The sequence below is a fragment of the Gavialis gangeticus genome, unplaced genomic scaffold (assembly GCF_001723915.1).
Source record: "Gavialis gangeticus isolate Ggan-Ray unplaced genomic scaffold, GavGan_comp1, whole genome shotgun sequence".
Classification (NCBI taxonomy): domain Eukaryota; kingdom Metazoa; phylum Chordata; order Crocodylia; family Gavialidae; genus Gavialis; species Gavialis gangeticus.
Window position 1 is genome coordinate 101,258,121 of NW_017729025.1, and position 24,210 is coordinate 101,282,330.

Sequence of the window (24,210 nt, forward strand, 5' to 3'; positions counted from 1 at the left end):
CACTTAGGACAGAACAATCCCATGCACCAGTGCAGCCTGGGGACTGTGGCTAAGCAACTCAAGCAGAAGGGAAAAGGCATCAGTACTGGGAGAAAGTCATATAAGAAGCCACAGGTGTGGATAACAATAGCAGTAATTCACTTACCACACCCAAAAGACATCTGATCTCATTGACAGCTCCAATACAGCCCAGTAAGCCCATCAGTATGGTAACAGCCCCAACAGCAATGAGGATGTATGCCCCAATCTTAAAGGAGTCTGATGAAGTCTCTGGGGGGGGGAAGAAAGTCAGCCATCACAAGTATTTTCAGTCAGCGCTATTCAAAGTGCTAATACATCTAATACTAAAGAGAAACTCAGGGGGAGAGAGTGGCTAAGAGACGCTAGATAAAAAGCTTCTTTGCTCCCTCCCCAACCAGCACCACCTCCCAAGCATTGCAGGACCCATTTAAAAGCCTCCATTCAAGCCTGAGGTAACTAGAACTCAGATACAGAAGTAGTTCAGATGGACAGGAAAAGGCTAGCCAGCAATGGGGAGTGGGGAGGGTGGAAGTCAGAAGACACTGATACCCCTGGCTATGACTTACAGGAGAAATCTTCCTGCCCACCATTCCTGGATCTTTACCAGAGTTGTTGGTATCTGAAAACTTTTAGAGCAGGGGAGTTATGCTATTGCTTAAGATGATTTCTCATCTTTTTCCCCTACTCATCCACGCCTTAAAAACCTTCACTTTGTTTATTCCTATCAAATTTACAGTCAGGAGCAGCACACCATCAAACACTGTCAACTAAATGTACCCCTCTACTGAAAGAGTTGCAAGTTCGATGTTAGCCAGTTAGTGCTGGAGGAGCTATTCAAATTACCTGACATGTCTAGTTTGACCACAGCAGGCTGATGAGCCTGTGCTCATTATGGGGCAACTGACAAGACCATGCATATGCAGTGCACGAAAGTATATTCCATGTCAAAACATAAAAAGTTGCACTTAATCCTGGCAGGAGTAGCCATAACTGTCGGAGGAATGTATACTTGACTGGAATAGAGGTAGCCCTGACAATTATACTCAAAAATCAAAGAGAAGAGGAAATTAAGGAAGTGCTCAGGTATCATTTCAGTTAACTCCCTTCCCTACTTTCCCCAATTATTAGATAGTGGGAAAAAGTCACAGAAGTGAAATTACAGAAGAAAAATATGAATTTACATTTCTACCTAGGAGAAATTTTATCATCTTTCAATTCTCTTATGCCTGAAGGGGAAGCATGCCTGAAAGCTTGCAGATAAAAGATTTGTTTTGCAAATATCTAGTTGGTGTAATAAGAGAGATCAGCTGTACCCAGAGTTCTGACTGCAGAACAGAAGCTCGCATTTAGCTCATCCCTGGCAGACTGTCCACCTTGTCATTGGGTGATGAAGTGAGACAGGCAAGCACTAGGACAAGCATGCTACCATGGGCACTCCTACCTGAAAGGAACAGCTGGTTCTTCCACCAGCCAGCCCTTCAGAAATCCCCCAGTGCCATAGAATAACAACTTTTACAAATGCTGGAATTTCCCTGTATTCTGAAACTCCTGGTATGACTTCACCAGGATGACACACTTAGTCTGGTGGTCAGTTTCCCCAAGCCGACTTGTTTCCCCTTCTTCAGCCTCCCTACCATGCAACCACCACTTCGGGATGCTGGGGGGGGGCGGAAAATGGCTAATGATCAGGGCTAAGCTAGCCTGAGCCAGCTCTTTCTGCTCTGCTTGTTTAAAGACTGGGATACCTTACCACACCAGTGTTTTAACAAACACTGGTGAAGCAGAGCAGGATGACACTCAGCTTCCCTGGCCTGCCCTTCCTTGCCAGCCAAAACCCACACAGCTTTAAAAAAAAACAAAACAAAAAAACATTCACTAATGGGAGAGAAGCACTTTAAGGGAAGCAACTCTTATTTGAAGCCTTTTATACAATTCCCTGTAGTCAGGCAGACAATGGTTGGGACTTTCAAATGCTTGTAGTTTCCTTCCCCACACTGCTAAAAAGGCATTTTCTTAAATTCCACATGATTTAAAAAAAACAAACAAAAAACAAAACACACAAAAAGACCCATCAGTAAGTTTCCAACCCCAAAGCCAAAGGTTTAAAAAGAGAAAGAAAAGCTGTGTTCACGCTCCTCATCTGCAGCACATCTCGACTCTTTGCAGAGGGCTGTACTGGCAGAAGACTCCTGTTTTCTGTTCTCCTGCTCCATGTTTTCCCCAGTTCTGGGCAGGCAGCCAAACGAGTACAGAGACACAGGCCCCTTTGGCAGTACGCTGGAATGCCCGATTGTGCAGAGCTCCCTCCCAGACTATGAGGGTTACTAAAGCAGAGGGGAGGAGAGAAGCAAGAGAAAGGAGGGGAAGGGGGGGAGGGAGGAGGGCACGGGAAAAGGCAGCAAATGGGCTTAGTCCAGAAACCCCAAGGAAAGCAGCCAAGAGTCCCATTTGCACAGTCAGCAGAGAGATTATGGGTAAAAATGGGAAAAAAACCCAGAAAAGCCACACATACTTCCCCCTCAACCCCTTCCTGAGATGCCAATTCCTTAGTGAAGCAAAGGACAGCGAAACCCTACACCCTGCAATATCCAGCTGCTGTATAAAATAGTGGTCCTAGCATCCCCTATTGCAGGGGCAGGCAATTATTTCAGGTGGAGAGCCACTTACTGAGTTTTGGCAAGCTATCGAGGGCTGCACGATAGGCAGCCAGGGCAAGATAAGTATTAATTTTCTAAATGTTTTAGGGGCCCTGTGGGCCAGGTAGAATGGTTTGGCAGGCCGCATCCAGCTTGTGGACTGCATTTCACCCACCCCTGCCCTACTGTATCACAGCTTACTGCCAGGGCTCTTATGTATCCCTTTGTCTATGCAGCTGAGGGGTTTCTTCACACCCTCATTGCTTTAACCTTGTGGTGCTTCTCCTTCCTGTAAACCCTGGGTTAAAGAAGTGTAAGCACTGTCATTCTGGGGTTGTTCTATTGCAGGTTCCTCTTCCATATTATCCAGATAATCACCACAAGGCAGGCAAAGCCACCTGCAAGGAAGGTGAGAAGGAAGCAGTGGGACAGCTACCAGTCTTCACTCAGAGGAAGACAGGGTAGCAGCCACTTGCTATCCATCTAAGATAGACATTCACTGCTGATTCAGTTCAGACAAACTGTCTTCTTGGATGTATGCAGGTTTAAGTATTTTCAGTGTCCTTCGAGCTGCAAACTAGGGACTTGGCAGGTAAGAGTGTTTGTATGCAACTGCTTAGTTGGATGAAGGAGAGAGATTTGGACTCTTAGAAGTAGTCCCTATTTATAGGAGGACTTTTAAGAGCATTTGACTGGAACTGATCATTAACCAGATTAGAGAAAAATCTATTCACTACTGTAGTTCTACCAGCCCAACCAGAAGCTGGTCTCTATATAAAACAACACTCTTTGGCTGTGCTGCTATATCATCTCTCCCCACCATGCTTTTGTATTTGAAGGAGCTAAGTCAGAGGACCGGGTCTCTCATACAGCACAGGAGGGAGGAAAATGGCCTTACTCAAAGCTGATATGAAAGTGAGTTTGTCAAACAAGATCCATATTCCAAAGCCCAGGATCACAGCGCCCAGGATCTGAAAGATCAAAAAGAAAAAAGTTACTAGCCCAAGGATAACACCATTATCCCATGGTTCCTACACTTCTTTCCTGGGAAGAGATATAGAAAGCATCCACCAGCTGTACAGGAGTCAGAGCACCTGCTGTTTGGAATTTCTTCATAGTGCTTTAGTTGTACATGCCGCTGTGCAAGAGGATGACTATGACATCCAGACAAGTTTCCCTTTTATGAAAAGTCTTGCATCTTGGGCTTCTGGACTGCTGCAGTCCAAAACACTGCACATAAACTGAACAAAGAGGGTGCATGTCATACAGGCAATACAATAGCAAAAGCAGTGGCAGCCATACACTGGGCATGCAAAAGCAAATGGATGGCAGCAAGATCCCATGCAGGGGACAGGTGGGAAGGTAGGTGCTGCCACTCAGTGGCCCGCACGCATAGAACCCAGCTCCCTTTCTCCCCATCCTATGCCCCCACTTGCTCTGCTTTAAAGTCTCAGCTAGGCATGGGACCCACAGACTACTTCCTGTATGGCAGGATGCGTTGCTCCAACAGCTGCCTGAATGCCACTGCCCAGCCTGCCTTGCTGCTGCAATTCCCAGCAGGATGAACTGAGTGCCTGCTTTCAGCTAGGTAGCTGGACTTGATTTGTTAGTCACTGTCCCTAAGGATTAGTTCCTTCAGGTTATGACAAAAAACCCAGGAGGGGTACAAGTGGGGGTGGCAGAAGGGTGGGTGGGAGGTGCAGGGAAGCAGGGGAAAGAGAGAGGCCTGTTACTAGTTCAAGGAGGTTTTAGTTGTACTGTTTTCAGTGGTCTTTCTGGTTTAAAGTTTTGGAGGCCTCCTGTGTGCTCTATGAACTTCCTCCTCCATTAGGCAACAACTTGGAGGTAGATGTTCTGGCAGGGCATGTTATGAGACCTCATGGCAGCCAGGCCTTCTGACATTTGATATATTGTGTTTACAGGACAGACTAATAAACATGATCATCACGTATCCTTAACTGCTGTTCCCTTGGAGGGTCCCCATTGCAAGATACCAGAACACTGTAGCTATGTTTTCATTCCTGTGGTTCTAAGCCTGGCACTGAATTAAGTAGTTAAACTCTCTCGCATACCTGTATGCAGAACCATAGCTAGACATTTCAGTGCCTAGTGCAGCTCACGTGCAGAGTGTCACTACATAAAAATTAAAAGTAATGCATAATAAAGTAAAACAAAAAAGCACTTACGATATCATATGGTAAAAGCTTAAGAATAAGTGTGTGCAGCAGAAAATACAAGCAAAATATGCCCATGCGGTTGCAGTAGCTTCTTAGTGTCCACTAGGAAACTTCAGGACGAGCGAGAACTTTTGTTGGGAAAAAAAAACAAAAACAATAAAGCTTCCTCCCTCCTGCCCACCCTTTGTCTTGAGGACATGCTGGAAGCAGAGTCTAGAAGTGACCACAGTGGCAATGGCAGTAGCAAGGCTGGCATGAAGAGTCCTGGAGCCCATGAGAGCCAGGGTGACTGCATCTTGCAACTTGAGTGCCCTTGCAGTGTCCTGGTTGATTCCCCCCACCCCACAAACCTAGCTTTGGCTCTGGAAGCAGAAGAACAGGATCAAGATTAGTGCTAGACAGGAAACAGGAAGTTTGGAGGATTGAGAGCAGGGCTAGGGGCAGATACGGTGGTCCGCTCCCCCATTACACACATTTTGAAACTTTCAATCCTTCTCACGTCTGCAAACCAAATAGCACCTCTACTCAGACCAGGCATTCATTGAGCAAAAGATGCAGTAGTAACTTAGAACTGTGCAATCTATTCTTCTGTTTGTATATCTTTTTCTTGCCCATCCCACAGCACATGGCTCTGTGCTGGAGACAAGTCTCTGGGGGAAGAAGATGGACTGTTCAGAAATCACTGCCAAAGTTCATGCCCCTCACTCACCCTTGTGCCTGCTTCTTAATAGCAGTGGGAAGCTAACAACAGCTTCTCACCCTAAGGGGCATCAGTTCCCACCCTGATCCAACAAGACTGGGCTGAACCAGGCCCAGGCTAAGATGCCCTGGGAAAAAGTCCTCCTTCCAAGGGATTCCAGCCTGCGGCACTATCCCACAGCAGGGCTGGGAGAACAGAGCAAGCCTGGAAGTTTGCTAGGACATGCAACAGCTGGGGTTTCCTAAAGCTGCTCTAACTATATTCCCAGGAACTGCTGAATTTACAGTTTGAGAGACTGCCTCATGCTTAACCCATGGGTTTATAAAAATGTTCATCTTGAACAAAACAAGTGATTCTAGCTGCATGTGACATCTCTTTGAAGCACTGACCCCAAGGTGTCATTCAAGTTCTGCTGTTGCTGACAAAAGGCCGAGCTCATGTGGAGTACAGTTCCTGGGAAGCCATCTGGTATAAGGCACCAGGGCCCTCCAAGGCCTCTGGACACTTTCCCCTTTTCTCTCATCTGCAGCTTATGTTTTCCAGGATCTGCTAGAAAGCACTGAGGAGGGGAGAAGACAACACAGGCAGATGTTCTGTGGTGATGGCAGTAGTGACACCCCTTGTGGAAAAGGCCACAGGGCCAAACTCACCTGTGCCCCCAGGCCAGATCCTGTGGTGGAATGAGTCAGTGCAAGGGTCAAACACAGACAGACATCACTTGTCCTCCACTCCCTACCCCTGCTATGTGCAATAGCTAGGGCTCTGTACCTAGGAATCCGGTGGTAGGCCCTGCCCCTGGCACTCTGGGAGCCCTGGAGGCCAGATGAAAATGGCTCAGTGACCAGATATAACCCCAAGCTGTATGTTTGAAACCCCTGTTTTAGACCAACTGGATCAGTATAGCTTAGCAGTTCTCAATCTTTTTTAGATTGAGGCATTCCTGGAGAAACTTGAGGTGCCCCTCAGATGGTTCCAGCTCTAGTTTTCACTTTTTTTTTTTACTATAGAAAAATAAAGCTGGCTCTTTTGCAAAGAGCTCAGAAATCCATAGCTGTGGTATTTCTATGTGAAATCTCTGTATTTACCTTGCAAATCATGCTTGCCCCACAATGTTAGCACTGCTAGGTTTGCATCTCATGGCACACTTGAAAGGATCTCAGGGCACCCCAGGGTGCTGTGGCACTCTGATGGGGAAGTAACTGGTATAGCTAATGGAGCAACCCCTTCTAGATGCCTTGGGTTCAGATTGGCATCTTTCTGAGGTGGGAAGAGAGGGGGCAGGAAGAGTCCAGTTCCTGCAACAGGAACTGGAGTTAGATAAATAAGAAAAGCAAGCACTAAGCTTCACATTCCTTCCCCATCTCCCTTCCTGGGCTCTCCCCTCCTCTCCGCACTTCCAACATATAGGAGACAGGAATCCAGCATGGTCTGACTGTGACTTGTTTTGGCCCTGGAGGCTAAGTCAGCAGAACACATCTCAACAGATTAGCAGACCAGAGGCATTGGGCTGAAGAAGGGACCAGCAGCAGCTTTCACAGAGTCCCTTATGCTGCAATAACTTTTGGCCTGTCCTTCCCAACTACAGCAACAGAGCTAAAGCCCTGCTCATCACCCAGAACCAAAAAGCTTAGTTAAGTAACAGAGCCATACCCAGTGGAAGATAGCCCAGTGTCAGGCCTCAACCTCTACTTCCTTCCTCAAGAGTGATAGTTACAGGGCTCAGCTCAATGCTATCCAGGAACAGCCATGTTCTGTAGCCAGGTTATTTAGGCTCAAAATTCTGCCCAATAGGGAAAGAGTAGAAGGGTGGGTTTTATCCTGGGTAATTTTCTGTACCACTTTATACAAACACTAGAGGAAAGTACAGCAGGAAGCTGCCTAGTGCTGTGGACTATGTTTTCCTTCATCCTCCAACATAGTTCCAGTTGCATCAGACATGCTCTTCCAATAAAAAACAAACAGATGGGCTAGTCCCTCATTAATTATCTAGCAGAGGCTTCTAATAAAGATTGAAGTTCTGGGCCTGCAATGTGGCTAGTCCACCCATTTAAACTGGGCTGTAGGTCCTCATCCTAAAATAATAATTCAAGCACATTGGAAAAGCAATTTAACCCTGGACCCTGAAGAGAAGCAGCAGCCACCTGCTCAGAAGGGTTTAGTTTAAAGATTAGGATTGCTGACGTAGGTGGTTTTTCTTTAAGAAAAATATTCACCAGTCCCAAATAGCACATACCATGGACCTAGTTCGTTCTCTCATTGCACCACACCATCCCCTCTCTTCCACCTTGGCTTCAGAAACATCTCAAGATTTGTCTCCTTTAAGTGGATGGAGGGGTGCATAAGCAATTTTCTTTTGTATTTAGATAAACCTTTCCCTAGAACTAGACACATTACTGGTCTCTCCAAAACTATTTTCCTTGGCTCAGGTTTCATTCCCTCCCCCTAACCTAGTTAGGGGCTTTTGTAACCAAGCCATATCCAAAAAATGGTAGTAGGTGGCCCCTAATGTTTAATCCAGGGGTGTTCAACCTGCACATGGCACTTAAGCCCAGGAAGATGCAGGTCTTAATTTGTGGCATGCCTGCCAAGAAGTTTAGACTCACTGGTTTAAGTCTACCAGCTCTTAAATGGACTCAAGAACCCATTTTAGCCAGTGCAGGGACACCAGAAGTTAGAAGTTTTGGTTCTGGGAGCAGAGAAATAGGGTCTGGACAAATATTACACTTTGACTTCATCTCTCATACTTCTAAGACTATGCAAGCTTTCAGAATAGGATGACTTCATCCAATGTGGCAGAAGCTTACCCCCAGTAGAATTACTAGTAGAATTCCACCTGCTTAAGCTACACAAGTTTAATTTTTAAACTTAAAATAGGTGGCATTTATTCACATCCACCCCAGGTAACCACTTGTTAACAGGCTACTTAGGTGGCCAGGCACAGTAGCAAGAGTTTATTATGTGTAGCTAAATCCAGGATAGCTGCTCATTTAACTGGATAGCTGCCCAATCCAAAGCTTGAGGCAATCTACCAGCATGCAAGACAGACCAGCACTGACAGCAAACTCCCATACCTACTAATGGTCTTGCCCACATGCAAATTACATGTCATGACTCTATATAAATATCTTGTCCTACCAGCCTGGATTTAAAAGGAACAAGTGTTATGACCATGTCAGTTTAAAAGTCCATGCTCACACATTGTCCAAGTTTTTGCTGTTCAGTGAGCATTGCCAACTGCCCTGTGTCCCCATCCCCATCCCACACCTTTGCTACCCAGTTTAAACTTAACTTTGATTAAAATCTGACCATTTTTAGTTACCCAATACAGGGATCTCAAGAACAGCAAGCCCCACTGCCAATTAGAGAGTGTGCAGATGGTACACAAAAGCAAGCTAGTAATGCCCAGGACTTGACAGGGAAAAATTCCAGGATGGAGCAGGCCAAAAACATGCCAGACTAAAAAAAAAAAAGTAACATTGGTTCCTTCCAGTCCAGACCTGTAAGACAAAATGTTAAATCACAGGGCCATGAGATGTCCTACCCACATAAGTGTTACGCTTCTTTGTTGATATGATAGTTTGTCATCAGTGCTAGTATGTGGAAAGAACAGCCCTAAAAAAAAAAAAAATCCACACACCTCTCAGCTGGAACAATTCCAACCAAGCACTTACCCGTCTCACCCTGGGCTCAGGGGCAGGCACCAGTCACTCACACTCAAATTTGAGAGAAAAAAAAAATTTTTTGGGGCTGCATGCTAACACAAAATTCCCCAGCAGTAGCAATGCAATGCAAGGCTCTGGATAGGGCAGCTGTGTGTTGTCCCTTTCCCCCTGCATCCCCTCCCACCAACCAATAAGGAAATCTATAGAGTGCTTCTGTATCACTGGGGTAGGCACTTCATTAAAAATATCTTTATACAACCCTTCAGTTACTCCAAGGGAAAGCCCCCAGATCCTGGGCATTTCCTCAGAGGCATGGTAAGCACCAATGGAACTGCTCTCCTCCAAGTACTGAAAGCATTAGACAGCAATGCCAGCAACTTTGACAGAAGTCAGCGCAAATATTTGGAGCAAAGCAGAAGATTGAAAGCTTCTATCCCTATGGGGGAATAATTCCTGAGTGGCATGGCAGCTTTGGATTCAGTTTTTGCATCCTCTTCACTACAATATAATGAGAAGATTAGGTGACAGTATCTCACATCATACATGATTGAATCAATGATTAATTAGGGGCGGCACTTCAAGAGATAGGTTAACCTCTTTGGTGGGACTCCAAATTCAAACCTGTTTACTATAGGAAAGACTGTTTCAAAATTTCTCCCCCAATTTGGTCAGCACAAAGTGTCCTGTTCCACCATCACAAACATTCCCATGAGCCAATGTAGCACTTCAGCCTAGCTGTCTGCTGCAGAGGGGCCAAGCAACTACAGATACAAATCTTGTTCCGAGTAAACATTATCTGAGAAGGAATGTCCAAAGCTGCCCAAAGAACAGCTGTCTTTCATCACCTGTAGCCAAGCCAGAAGCCTGTAGCTCCAGTGTGCCTCACTGAAGAGTTCCAACATAAGACTCTTCCCAATGGATTCTTCCAGGCTCTTTCCGTATAAGTGTGGGAAATTTTTAGCTCAGATTTGGATCAGTCTGGTGGAGCTGCTCAGCTCTGCCTCCTAACAGCTCAGAGAGTTTTCCCTCTGGGACACCTCAAAAAAAAAGGCCTGGTTTCTTGACTAAGAAAAAAAAAAGGGAAGCAATGATGTACAGAATAGGAAATCCTCCACTTAGAGCTGCTGTAGAGAGGTGGATAAGTGAGGTTATTAAAAGGCAAGACTATTAGAAGATGCTGTAGGATAAATTCTTCTCCTTTCCCTGTTGGATTAGTTTTTTTCTGATGTGAACACTCATCACAGCAAATTGTATGCAGAGCTCCTGGAGTTCAAGCTATTCAGCAACAAGACCTCTCCTCTCGATTACTCCAGTCTTCTTGCTCCTTAGTTGTGTTCCAAAAGGAGAGAAACAATGGAAACCAAAACATGAAAGTAGGGTGAGAGAACAACTTCCGATTTCCCTCCGTTAAGGGGAGATAGAGTTTGTATATGGAGCATACAAAAATCTTCCAGTTTCTAGGTGGTGGCCACCTTGCAGCTATAAAATATGGTGCCTCTCACCACTTTGTCCTATGATTCGTGGGCTGTTCCCACCCTCACTTAACTGGAGTAATGGGGACAGACTAGAAGTTGCAGGTTACCAGGCCTGGTCCTCTAACCATTAGGGTCTCTCCCCATTCTCTCAGGCCTCTCAGCTCCCCTAGATGTTAAGGCAATGGTCAACAACCCCCAGCCCATGTGCCAGAGCATGGGTTGCGAGGCCATTTTACTTGGCACATCATAGCCAGCCAGGGCTCTGGGCAGCTGTCACCAGCCACAGAGCCCAAGCTGCTTGCAACAGGCAGCTGGGGAGGCTTCAAGCCCTGCTACAAGCAGCCCAAGTGTCCTGGGGAGCAGCAAGTGCCCACAGCCCAGGCCAGCTGCAGCTGGGAGGCTGCAAACAGCTGCACTACATTTCCCCAGCTTGGCTCTGTGGCCATGGCAACAGCTGCATGTCCATCCCCAGGCAGATGGTGGGGGAAGAGGTCTGAATGCAGGGGAGGGGCAGCACAATGCCAGCCTCTCCCCTCTTTTCCTACACAGATGTGCATGCAGCTGCCACAGAAATAGCAATGGTGCTCCAGACCCTTGTGCAGCTATCTGCAGCCTGCCCAGAGCCTGGCCTAGCTGTAGCAAGCACCTGGGAGGGTGTATACAGCTGCATGGTGCTCTGGACCCCAAGTTTCATGGCTGCAAACAAGTCTCCAAGTGGATGGTGGGCCAGGGTCGTGCTGCCTCAGGTCCCTCCCAGCTGTCTGCCTGGGGTGCACGTACAGCTGCCAGAGCCCAGCCAGGGCTCTAGAGTCCAGTGCAGCTGTTTGCCATCTCCCAGCTGCCTGTCACAGCCAACCCGAGCTTTGGGCAGCTGCAGCAGGCAGGCTGGAAACAGCTGCACTGGGCTCCAGAGCCCTAGCACTGGCTTTGTGCCAGCAATAAGTGTATGCACTTCTTGGGACACAGGGTGGGAAAGGGGCCAAGGCAACATAACTCTTGCCCCTCCCCTGCCATCTGCCCAGATGTGCATGTTCAACCACCACCACCAATGAGGATTGGTGCCCCTTATGGCTCCCCCACCATCCTGCCCCTGGCATGCCAAGTTGAGCCATGGGTCAGGGTTGCAGTGTTTTCATCACCTCTGGTCAAAAATGTTGCCAACCCCTAGGTTACAGTATACAAAAAATATTACTCAAAGGGATATATCACCTTGTCCCTTTCTGGGAAAGTATAGGTGTAATAAAATCCTGAGGTTGCTGAGAACCAATAGGCTGTTATAGATGATCCTGTGTTGACAGGAAAGTGTTCCAGGCAGGCCATAAAAGGACTTTTCTAAGCCAGGCTTAAACAATCAGTTCCCTCTACAGCCTTTGCGGCGCTTTAAGGATCTCTCCCATCATGCTTTTAACATTAGTGACCTCTGGTCCTTAGCAACATTTAGCTGGAATTCTGGTCTGAGATGGAAGCAGGGAGAAAAGAGCCAGCACAGCAAACCAAGGGAAACCAAATCCAGATGTTCCTGTTGCAACATCTGGGCCAGTTCTCCAGTGTGCTGCATCAGAGAACTGCTTCACACCCTGTACTGTGGATCTGAAGTAAAGCTGCTTCAGGGCTGAGCTTGGAAAGCAGAGCCCAGCAGGCTTCTTTCATTTCTACATATTGTAAGAAATTTAGCAAAAGAATCTATTTGACTACCTGAGGAGAAGTGGGAAAAGGAAGGAAATATCAGGTTCCAGCTTTTGAGGCACAAGCTCACTGAGGAGAGGACGATGAAACTCGGGGAAAGTCCCCCTTGTTAGATCAGTCTGTATGAACCAGAACAGGTAGGCACAGCCCAGCCACTAGCCTACATGTCAGTGGGGGCTTACATGACTGGGGAAAAGCAGCAGTTGGGCAAGAGACCCAGGTGAATTACAGTATTAGGGTCAGAGACACATGGACAGGGCTTCAAAGGGAAAAATTGGTATTTCATGTTAGAACCCTTTCTGCACACCCCCCAAATCCAGTTTCCCCATCAACAGGATACTTACAAAGAAGAGGAGGTTGAAGAGGAAGAGGAAGTACTTGGTAGCTTTCAGACAGCCTGACCCCATCTTCTTTCACTCACAGGATCTATAAAATAAAGCAACAAGACAAATTACATCAGCATATGGTCTCCTGGCCACTTCAAAGAGGCATCATATATAGCTGTTCATTTTTGCCAGCTGGGAACAGCCACATACCAGCCGGCTCTATAGGAGGACATTGCTTAAGCCAGCTAGTGAGCTGTTCACGCACTTCTGAATCACTGATGGTCAGTCTGGTGGTCCTCCCCAAAGTATCACCTCTGATAAGAGTTTCCTGAAGGATGACAGAGGGCCTAAACCAGTTGCAGTGCAACTTCAGGCACAGGAGAGATTTAACCAGACAAAAGCCTCTCAATTTCCATTTACTTTTTATATTTAAATTAGGCAGCTAACACTTCCTCTGCCAGGGAACAAGGTGAGTTTCGAGAGAAGTTTCTCCATCTTTTTCTTCATGTGGGCCCATTTGACCTCCTCGGTTCCCTAGAATACTCTTCCAACAGGCCTAAAGAGCGTTAGAAAAAGGATGCAGAACCCATAGCCTGTGGGGCTGAGAAGTTAGTTTAGAAGCTGGGTTCATTTGACACTCTTCCAAAGTAGTCATCCAGAGGAGCTGTAGTTCTGTGATTATGCTGTGCAGGTCAGTTACTTACGACAAGTAGGTAGCAAGTAGAGACTTGTTAAAAACTTATAGCCAGCCTTCCCCCCCCCCGCCCAATGTAAAAGTGGAAATGCTAGGATATGAAGACACAGATAGTAGTGCAGGCTCCAACACCTGCACCAGTGTAATGATTCAGGCCAAGCAAAAAAGACAGGGAGTGCAAGAGATTTTAGGACTTGCATCTGCAAATGCATTCCAGAGAGAACATGACAATAAATTGTTCCCTAGATTTGATTTAAAATCTCTTAGGCAGCATGATTCACTTAATATCTGGCTTGGCCTGCAGGTGAAATCATTTCAGAGCTACAATGCTCTGCCTCACACCAATGCAGATTCACCATGTGAATTAGCTTTCTGTTCAATTAACATTCCTACATGGGCAGTGTTCTAGAAGAGACAGCAGTGAGGTGCTATTTGGGACTGTATAACCATCAGACATTGTGGGGAAAAAAAAAGGCTTTATTTGGCAAGTGGTTCTGGGTACTACAGGTATCAAAATGACTGAAACCAAGTAAAAGGAATTCAGAAGAAACCAACAAAACTAGTTCAGGGTTCAAGTCAGTTTCCTCCTAAAGAAATACAGCTTGGCTAAGTGACAGATTTCAGAAACAATCTTATATTTCAGCTTTTTCCTCTTTTGATAGAACTACAATCTTCCAGTCCCCCAGATTTCACAGGAAGCTGGCAGCTTCTCAAAATACTTTGTAGCGCTGGCAATTGGCTGATATTAACCCAAACTCTTAAAGGGGAGGGACACTGTAAAAGGAGACTTCAGTACTTCCCTCTTGAGTCAGTGAGCAGCCAGCAAGCACTCACCCTCCCCAAGACCTACAGAAAGCTCAGAGATTTACAGCACATGGGATGTATGCAGCAAGGATCACTGGAACCTAGCAGGTTCTTCTGTTTCAGTCCAAGGCTTCTCTTTAATCCTATTAAATGCTTAGGTTAAATCTGGAGCCAAACTGGAATACAGATTATACTCCAGCTGGCTTTTGCCATCAATAGTCATTCCTGGAGTTCACAGTCCATTCTGTCTCTTTTGAGCTCTTGTTGAAGCTAGCAAACTTGTACCTGTTTCAAGATATTAGACTAGGTTTGGTCTTCTGCCCACTGATGGGTCCTTACTCTGGTGTTAAAAGTAGATATTGTATAGGATTCCATAGTGTGAACACACAAATGGTCAGAGCCCTTTCAGAAGGGGAAGGTTTTGTCAGGGTGCCAGCAGGTACATCTTAATTTTAGTATTTGTTCAGCTGGAATTAAAGTTGGAGCAGGTTTGCTGTATTTGAACTATTTTAACCTCTTCCGCATACAACCCAGACTGGCCATCAGCAAATTGTGGCAGAGACATGGTTTTGATCAACTCACATGTGTAGCTGGATAAAAGCTAACTAACAACCTGAAGCAAGTGCAATCTGGCTGGTACAAGCCACATGCAGGCCTTATGCCACTACGAGATATGGGCAGTTCAAACATTAATGTTTGATCACAAGACCCCATGAGATAGGGAGATCTTCCTATTTTATAGATGTAGAACTGTGACGTGACAATTAAGATAAACTTGCCCCGAGCACATACAGGCATATCTGTGGCAGCCAAGAATTTCTCAAGTCCCCACACAGTGCTAATTGTGTGCACATCCCTCCCAGATTCTGTGATATACAATAACCTCATTTCCAGTCTCTCAGAAGTCACCAGGCACTGGGCTCTAATTTGCCATGTCTGTAGACACTGCACATCTCATTACCAACATAGGCTTGCTCTACCTTTGGGAAAACACTAGCAAGTTTTGCTCCAGACTACTTGTTTGCATATAAGCCTTGACTGCTTTAGAGTAATTTCCCTGCTCCCACCAGAAGCCTGACTATCTAGGTCAAGTCAACAGAACACATTGTTCTCAATTTATAACTCTGGAGACTAGTTTTCCTTACCCACCCCCCAGAACTGGGACAGTCTAGCATGCAAGAAAAACAAGTCCCAAAAAACAACAAAACAAGTGTCATTCACACAGACCTCTAGCCACCTCTGAGGGAGTTCATCTCTAGGGCTCATTTAGCCTGGCAGAGGTCAAGGACACTCTTGTTGCAACAGGGATTACAGTCTAAGAGGAAGACTGTGAGATGTTTCCTAGACTTTTAGCCCATGACATTACCATGAGTACAACATGATTGCTACAAACCCAACAAGTGAACCACATGCACTCTTGCACAAGAAGTCCATCTCATTGGAGCTGTCAAGCAGCCAGCTCCCCAGATGCACTGAAGCTCTGTACATTAGAGATAAGAGACAGTTTAGCTAGCTAAAAAGATATCAGCTACAAGGTGCTGTGAACTACACTAACAAGGTTTTGTCCCAAGTAGTCACTCTCTCCAGAAGCCATTCACCTTGCTCTTTAAAATTCAGTGGATAACCTGCAGTATTCCTGATGTTGGCATTAGGTATTCACATGGCCATTTAGCCAGTCCTAGTGCTCAGGAGAGCCTTATATGTTGTAGGCACTAACGTATATGCAAGTACTACCAAGGAGTTGAGAAGAGTACTGTAGGCAAACCCCTAAAGAGGCACAGGTTTGAGCAATAAGGCCCTCCTAGTGAGGGAGGGAGTGGGGCTGGGGCAAGCCCTGCCCAGCTGGGGCAGGGTAAGTGTGGGATGGAGCCATGGCTCACCCAGGGGTGCAGCTGCCACCACTGCATGCCCCTCATCTGAGAACCGCTTGTCCAGCAGCTCCCGCCGCTGCTCCCTGGGAGGCCATGCCCCGAGATCTGCACAGGACAGGCTGGGGCCAGGGGCTGTGCCAGGCTCTTTCTAGCATGGGCTGGATTGTGCTCAGAGCAGGTAGCAGCAGTGCTGTGAGGGGTTTGGGGGTACAGCCCCCCCATAACCTCCCTCCCAACACCACTGCCACCCACCCTGAGCACAGCCTGGCCCAACCCCCACTGGGAAGACCCCAGCACAGCCCCAGCCCAGCAGCAGCTCACTGCAGATCCAGGGGGCACATGCCTGCCCCTACCCACACCATGCCTTCCCAGGGTGCATGCAGCAGTGACAGCCACCCCCACTCCCTGCACCCTCCAGACAAGCCACTTGTAGCTGTGTCCTGCACCCTGCCCCAGTTGGGCAGCACCTGCCCCACTCCTTCCCCCACCACAGGGGCCCCAATCTGCGCCCCCCACCATCCTTTCCATCAGAGTTACCAGCTAGACACTACTTTTCACACTGCCAGGCTAGTATCAGAAGTAGGATCAGTATCAGCAGATATGCCTCCTTAAAAATCAGCCATCGGTATCAGCTCTAGAAATCTCTATTGGCGCACCCTTAAGTAGGCCCTTGTTTGAGGCTCTCCCACTCCTAGAGTTGCTTTTTAAACCATACCAAGCCCACAGCCATAGCCAAACATTTATCTAAAATTCTGTAACACACGAGTTCTCCAATCTTATTAGGCACTTCCTCCTCTTATCTCAGCAGTGTAGCACATTCACAGATAATGAGTCAAGTTCCAAGGTGTTTCTCTGGGGAAAAGCCACCAAAAATTCCAATCTTCCTCTCACGCTAATAAAAAGCAACTCTTCAAAAAGCAGTTTTCTGACCCAGAACAGGTGCTGGCAGGAGAGGCAGCCTTGGGGAAAAAAATTGGCCTCAGAGTGCAACAAAAAACACTGGTTTCTGCTTGTACAGACTTTCCCCCTAAACTGGCTTCACAATAGCCTCCCCTCCTGCCAACCTCAAACAAACAAGAGAGAATACACACCACAGCTTTTGATCAATGCATTTTGGTTTCTGAACTTTTAAGGTTCACTGAAGCAATGGTGGAAAGGAAGCCTGAAGTGTGGGGGTTAGCAATTTATTTTTACTAATTAATAAGGAGGGTAGTTTCCCACCTTCTCCTTAATGACTCCTGGCCCCACCTCATGGAGTCCTTACAGACACAAGACTTGTGAATGCTAGCAATACTGGAATCCAGAAGCAGCACCAATTAAGTTAATCCAGTTTGCTGGGAAGATGACAGACATCACTTATCTGTCCATAAGAATATCCAGTTCCCTCCCTTAAGTCACGTGGCCATAGTTCACAGACTAACCTCAGGTAAATCCTGAGGCTAGGGAGACTGCAGATCTAGCACCTTTGGGTTCCCACAGCCTGGTTCCTTTCCCTACATTGAGGGCAAAGCAGCAGTCTGCATAGGCCAAGTAGTAACAGTTATTTCCTCTGTTCCCCCATTCAACCCACATCCAGGCTCAGGGGTGCAAAATGTTGGTGATCGTACTGGAAGACCCAAAAGACTGGTAGTGTTCCTGCTTTAAGGCTGTAAAACCAAATAGCTAGAGTACACAAACAAGGGGCAGCAGAACCAGAAAACCACCCCTCAGTTACATTAAGGTGAGAAGGCAGCCATGACATCTTGCTGTACTTCATTCATAATGAGAATCTAGCCTGCTTTCCTGTGCCTACAATGCTGGCTGGAGAAAGGCAGGCAAAAAGGTGGCAATAGCAAACTTCTAATTTGTCGTAGCTAATGTTGCCTTTTATGCAGCTGTGTAACCATGAGTAACTGAGGGGTGAGAGAGGCTGAGGGCAGAGTCCACACCTCTTATCCATGCTGAACAGCAGGGACACAGGGCAAGAGAAGGGAGTGGCTACCAACTGTCTTTTTCTTTTAAAATAAGAGGTTCCAAATTATCATTCTTGCTTGGAGCAGATGCTTTTAGTCTTCCACCCCTCCAAGCATCTCCTGGGGTATTTAAAAAAAATTGCAGAAAGTTAGGACACGCACAAAACACTTGGAGCCCTTTCCAGAAGGGATAGGGTTCAATGGGGCAGCAGCTAGTATATTCCACACAAACTGGAGCAAGTGAAAACAATTCAAGTGCAGCAAAATCAGCTCCAATTTTTAACCCCAGCTAAACAAGTACTAAAATTAAAGATATACCTGTTGCTGCCCTGACAAAGCCTTCTGAAAGGGCTCCAACCATTCATGTAGTCACACTCTAGAAACCTAGTGAATTTGCTGCTCATTAAAAGCATGGATTGTAACATTGGGCCGATTCAAGTACACTTGCACCACAGCTCTCGTAGCAGAACTCAATCCCCGACAGGCAGACCCATCTCCAGTCCAGAAATTTCTTCATGGCCAGCAAGACTGAAACATCTCAGTGCCCATGCTATTTGGAGGGGAATCACTGTAGGGCAACTAAAAGTAACAGCATGTAGCTCTGCATGAATGTTAATGGGTTTGTCCCAGCTGATCCCACTAAAGGCCACAGATTCAGAATTTAAAAAGATCTCTCACACAAAGTATCTTAATCTAGATTGTGGAAGGCATGGTCTCCCACCAGAACAGGGAGAAATCAAAAATAGTACAAAAGTTAGTCAGACAGGGAGGGCTAGCCCATCTGGCAGTCAGAAAGTGACATCTGCTATAACTTATGCCCATGGTGCTGGTGCCTACACCAGGCTCACTGAATGAGGAGTCCAGTCTGATCCAGTGCTACCAGATAGGCAGATCTTCCATAGACTCCAGATTAGGTTACTGACCCTATACAATCAGCACAGTAGCTTTCACTTGGCTTCCTAAATCAGAACATGGCAGCACTTCTCTTTTTAAAGTACCTGGTCCTGGTAGACTGTACAGAATTGCTTCCTTCTGTGCTATTCCTGGTCTTGGTTTCAAGTCTCTAAAGCTTCCTGTGACATGCTTTTGCCATCTTCTCAGAGTTTTAATCCAGGATTAATCAAGCAGTTGTCAGTAACCGTGGCATCATAGAGGAAGAGAAGGGCGTTCTTATTGGAGCAATCCCAACTCTAGATTCCCTTCTATATGACAGGCCTTACAGTTCTGCTCATGCCCTCCAAACTGCATGAAAGACAGCAGACCAAGATAGGAAATAAGCTCCTAGTTCTTCATTCTCATCCATACAAGACCTTTAACATGGATGTGTATTGCATTAGGCATCCACAGAGGCTCTAAACACTTTTAAGAAGCAGTAAGTCACACCTCAGAAGTAAGTGCTCACTTTAGTCCCACAAACTGCCTTAAAATGCAAAACACCCAAATCTTAGCCTAGGCTATAGTTCCATAAGAAACTAAGTCTGGGGTTCACTCAAACTCTGCTTTAAAAACTTCCCATTGCAAATATGAATTTATTCCCACCTAGGAGAAATTTTAGTGTTTGCATTCTCCTATGCCTGAGGAAGGATAAGCATGCTGAAAAGCTTACAAATAAAAGAGTGTTTTTGCAGATATCTAGTTGGTCTAAGAGATGATTTAAAAAAAAAAAAAAAAAAAAAAGAAGTCACCTCTACCACAAGTTCTGGGTCCACTGCAAATCCAACACCGGTATGTATGAGAGAAAGCAGCAGTGGAAGCAATTCAGCATGACACTGCCTGTAACCCAGGAAAGGGACCCTCTTTTTCCAGGGACATTATTAGAAGTAAGACTGTTTGCTTTAGAGCGGCAGAAGTGGCAGCGTTGGGCAAAATTGGCCAAATGAGGCAGTGTCAGGAAGTTGCCATTTCACTTAACAGCACTTGCTAATAAAAAAAGGAGACCAAATCAATCATGTTAGCAAGTGAGCAGAAAAACAAACTACGTGCCACACCTGCCAGGGTGCACTCTGTTTACAACCATGTCCAAGGTTTCTGACTGTTGGGTAATGACTTGAGTGCATCTGGGAAATGCAGAAGTAACATACCCAGAAATAGTTTGCTGCCTCCAAAAAGGTGAGCAAATGCCCATTGAGCCAGATCTTAAACAGTTGTGATGACACCAAAATAGCCTTTCCAAAAAGACCCAAACCCTGAAAACCAAAAAAAAATGAAAACAAACCCACAACCAAACAACTCCCCCCACCACAAAAACCCTAAAAAACAAAACAAAAATTCATAAACTAAAACAAAACACTTCAGAACATGAAAGTGGAGCAGGAAGTTTTCTTGACAAACTTTAGCCTCTTCCTCATGGAGAATGCCCCTTCTGAAGTACCCAACCCATCAAGAAAATTTGGAGGAGGAAGTCAGTCATCTTAATTTTCAAGACACCACTCTTGACTCTGACCCCAGACTTGGCTGCCTGCCAAAGCCACTACAGAATACAGATTGGTGTGTTACCTTGTTATCATCAGTGGCAAGACTTCTGTTCAGAGTAAGAGGTAGATTGCCGTCAACCAGAAAGTGAAACCAACAGGTATTTAAGCAATTGTGATGTGTATGCCGAGAAGACTGATCTATTTACTAAGCAACTGCACCTAGTCAGCTGTCAGAGGCAAGGAACTTCCAAGCAAAACAAGAATGCAGTAAAAAGCTCCTAGCCTCATCTTGGAGCTTATTTACAGTACAAACAGGTAGTACAACTGCAGCAGCAAGGTGTTCCCAGCAGTAGCCTGGATAAAAATAAGGAGGTAGTGGCATAGGTTTCTGAGCAACCTGTACAAGTGAACCTTCCACTGTCCCACACTGTTGTTACTCCACTATTGTTACCCAATTTAGCCAAATTAAAGAAAACTAGTGAGATATGCCTACAAGTGCTGCAGAGATCCCCTTTGTGACCCTGGGTATTGAGAGAAAATACTGAAATGAAGTCAACTTGTTCAGTTTAACTAGTAATTGTCTCAGGAGCAACACTAGAAAATTAGAACTGGTTCCTGCAACTGAGAAGATTGCAGGTTATTAAAACTGAGTAGACAGCATAGAAGCATCCAAGACACTGTGCATTAAAAGAAAGCTGGCAGGACTCTTAAAGTTTCCCTTGCTTGTTCTTATAAAAACAGTAGCACACCTGGCATTTTAAACGAAAGCAGTTTCTCTCTAAAATGGATGCCTCACAATGGTTATTATACCAAGTTAATAACAAATCACAGAATCAAAAAAGGTAGATGGAGCTGTGCCATGAAGACTTTGGAACTAAGAAAGCAAACTCTGCACTCCAGCACAGAGGCATAAAGCTGGAAAGGCACCCAGGGCAGCAGCCACATACAGGGCAGGGCAGCTTCTGGCTGCCGCATTATCACAATTGTGATCATAGCTGAAGCCATGTCCTCTTTTCCTTCTTCCCACCCTACTTTTGCCACTAATCTAGAGGCATACTTACTGAACACCGAGAGGGAAAGAATCAATTAAAAAAATTATCTGAACACCACACTTATGTTAAGCTAATACAGTATAACCCTCATAAGAAATTTGCAGGAGAAAGTTCACTTAAAAAAAGCACTGGAATAATGTTATAGCCATGACAGTCTAGGAAATATGCAAGCAGCAAGGATTGTGGGTGATCTCTTTTAGCGGACCAACTGCACAGTTAGGAAAGGCTTAGACAAGCTTTTGAATGAAGTGCATTAAGAAGAAAGAAAGAATTAGTCAAAAGAATCCTTGCCCCTGTCATTAGAAGAGGTTGTTTCAATACGCTATATTAAAGAAAAAGAAAATAGTTCTTGCTTTTGGCGTTGTTAAAAGTGGAGTGCATGCATGTGTGCAGGCTATGCTGTGTTACCCTAAGTAATGTTTTTGATTCTTAGAGCTGGAAAGCTCAGGGGCAAGCAACAGTTTCTATATTTGTCTTTGACTACGCTACAGTTAGTTTTACGTTTCCCCTTGTACATTCTATCGGGGTTTTTTATCCAACAGAAAATCTTTCCATACAGCAAGAAATAAAAGCCACCTGTGTCAGGGGACCTCAGAAGCAGCTGCAGCACCCAGGACTAACTTTTTTTTATGGTAGCTAGAAATAAACAAAAAGCTACAAGCCTAGTTCTGTGGAGTAGAATTTCTACTTTTTTTATGCACTGGTGTGATGCTATTGGGGCTCCCAAGACCGACTGTAAGGGTTTAAATACAGAGTTTAAAAGAAACCGTTCTAAATGCATGACTGTATACATTCTTTGGGCAAATCTGATATCTTTTATTAGACCAAATTAAATAGTTGGAAGAAAATTCTTAGGAAGGGTTTCTAAACCCCTTGATCAGGCTAAGGAAGCATCTGCAGGTGGTGTGTGCTCTTCCTGGATGGAAGGAATAGTAAAGACACCAGAGGCTGGGCTGGTATGCATGCATGCATGCAAGCAAGACAGGCAGTCAGTGAAGATGTAAATTGAAAAAAACTTAGTGGGCAAGTACCCAGACCTCCTTTATTTGAGAGGACCCTTCAGCTGGAATTAACTGGTTGACATCTAAAGGTCACCAAGTTCAGGGTGCAAATTAAGGAGGAGCTTGGGGAAAGGGGTGAGCCCCCACCTAAGAGAAACAAGCCCCCCTGTAAGATTTGAAAATCATGACCTGAGGGGGTCTCCAAATCAGACTGCTCCTTCACTTAGATGGAAGTGTCAATGAACTGGTTTAATTTGTTTTGTAGACTACCCCTCCCTGCCACAAGAGTCAAAAGTGTAACTTGAACCCTGACCAAGTTCCATGTGCTAGAAATCTTTCCTAAAACTCATTTAATTCCCTACCTCCCTCCCCAAAATAAGTAATTTTAGAAGTCCAGCAGTCCCTAGACAGGAAGGAAGCAAGTTGAGAGTATACAAGTCTATGGACTTTTTGCCAATGCAAAGGTCAGATTTTTGCTAATGTAACAGATTTTAAGAATGGCTTTCAGTGGTAGGGGGCAGCAGCAAGGGGACCCTCCTTTCCTAGTCCCCTGGGGAAATACCCCCCCCCCCCCCACCCCCCCCCCCCGAGAAGTAGGCCATGCCTTCTCCCATCTGTGGAAGGAGCGTGTCAAAAGGACTTTCCACTCGTAGGTTCTTTTTAAACACCAATTAAGAACGAAATGCACTTAGTGTCCCAAGAGGGAAGTAGTCAGATGATAGAGAAGAAACTGAAATCACTTCTATTAATAGATTTTAGTTTCTCAGAAATGTGTCTAACAAATTAGGACCTTGCCCCAGGATGTCCAATGGTATCTCTAGAAATCTGAAAAAGCTGGGGTAGTAGGGGCTTGATAGAAAATTCTCCCCACCAGCTTAGTCTTCCATTAGAAGTGCTAATGCACACATCTTTCTTTTTTTAGAAACTAAAGACTTGTTCATGGGATTTCCCTGCACCAAGTCTAAAGATGGCCCAGGTTTGTGGCCATGAACCTTTCTGATCTCAGGCATTTAAGAAGTGTCCCACAAAGTTGGCGTCGTTCTGCTGCTCTGAAGTACACAAACTGTAGTCCCCAAACCATGTACAGTCCAAACTGGAGACTGGAAATAGGACATCGATAGCACGTCTTTCAGGAAGCCCTTGGAAGAGGAAAGGAGAGCCCTGCTCTTCATTCATCCAGAACTGACCTGGGCTTAGAAGGCCCCATCTCTAGGCTGAAGAGCAAGACCAAGGCCCCTTACCTTAATCACCTAAACTCATGTTTTGCTTTGAACAAGCATCCTGGCACACTTCCCACCATTTGTCTACCTACATTCTCTAGTAGATTAAAAGTATTACTCCTTCCATGCCAACCTGCTAGGCTTTCTTCTGTCACAGAAGAGATATCAAGATCTAGCAACAATACAAGTACTGTCAAGAGAAGATGGCCCTTTCAACACAGATTTTAGCAGAGGCAACCCTTTAGTCTGGGGGGAAGCCACCCCATTGCTGGCTCTGTACTTCAGTGTCAGTCAGCACAGGGCATGACTCCAGCTTCAAGGACAAAAAGAGCCAGACTGCCATATTCTGGGTCAGCACGGGAAGCCTGGGGCCCATGAGCAAAAGATATGCCTGCTTCCAGAAACAATATATTAGAAGCTCCCTATTCAATGGCTACAACATCAAGTGGTCCCTCCTAAACAGATGCAGCAGGATCTGAGGAAGTTCACTGGCTGCTAGGCCATGCATCAGCAAGACTA

At 45.7% G+C, this 24,210-nt stretch overlaps 1 protein-coding gene across 3 annotated transcripts in view; it reads right to left on the bottom strand.

Moving 5' to 3' along the window:
* CD82 (CD82 molecule) overlaps positions 1 to 24,210 on the bottom strand; it is a 66,417-nt gene that overhangs the window by 22,497 nt on the left and 19,710 nt on the right. The window contains exons 1-5 of one of the 3 annotated variants that reach the window (XM_019519357.1): positions 23,262 to 23,273; positions 17,274 to 17,276; positions 12,702 to 12,783; positions 3,556 to 3,628; positions 146 to 270 (exon numbers count right to left, since the gene is read on the bottom strand). In XM_019519357.1, the coding sequence (XP_019374902.1) occupies positions 146 to 270; positions 3,556 to 3,628; positions 12,702 to 12,764 (261 nt within the window). In that variant the 5' untranslated portion in view covers positions 12,765 to 12,783; positions 17,274 to 17,276; positions 23,262 to 23,273. Of the gene's footprint in view, positions 1 to 145; positions 271 to 3,555; positions 3,629 to 12,701; positions 12,786 to 17,273; positions 17,277 to 18,322; positions 18,335 to 23,261; positions 23,274 to 24,210 lie in introns of those variants that run through there. The other 2 variants (XM_019519358.1, XM_019519356.1) reach the window with 2 other exon arrangements.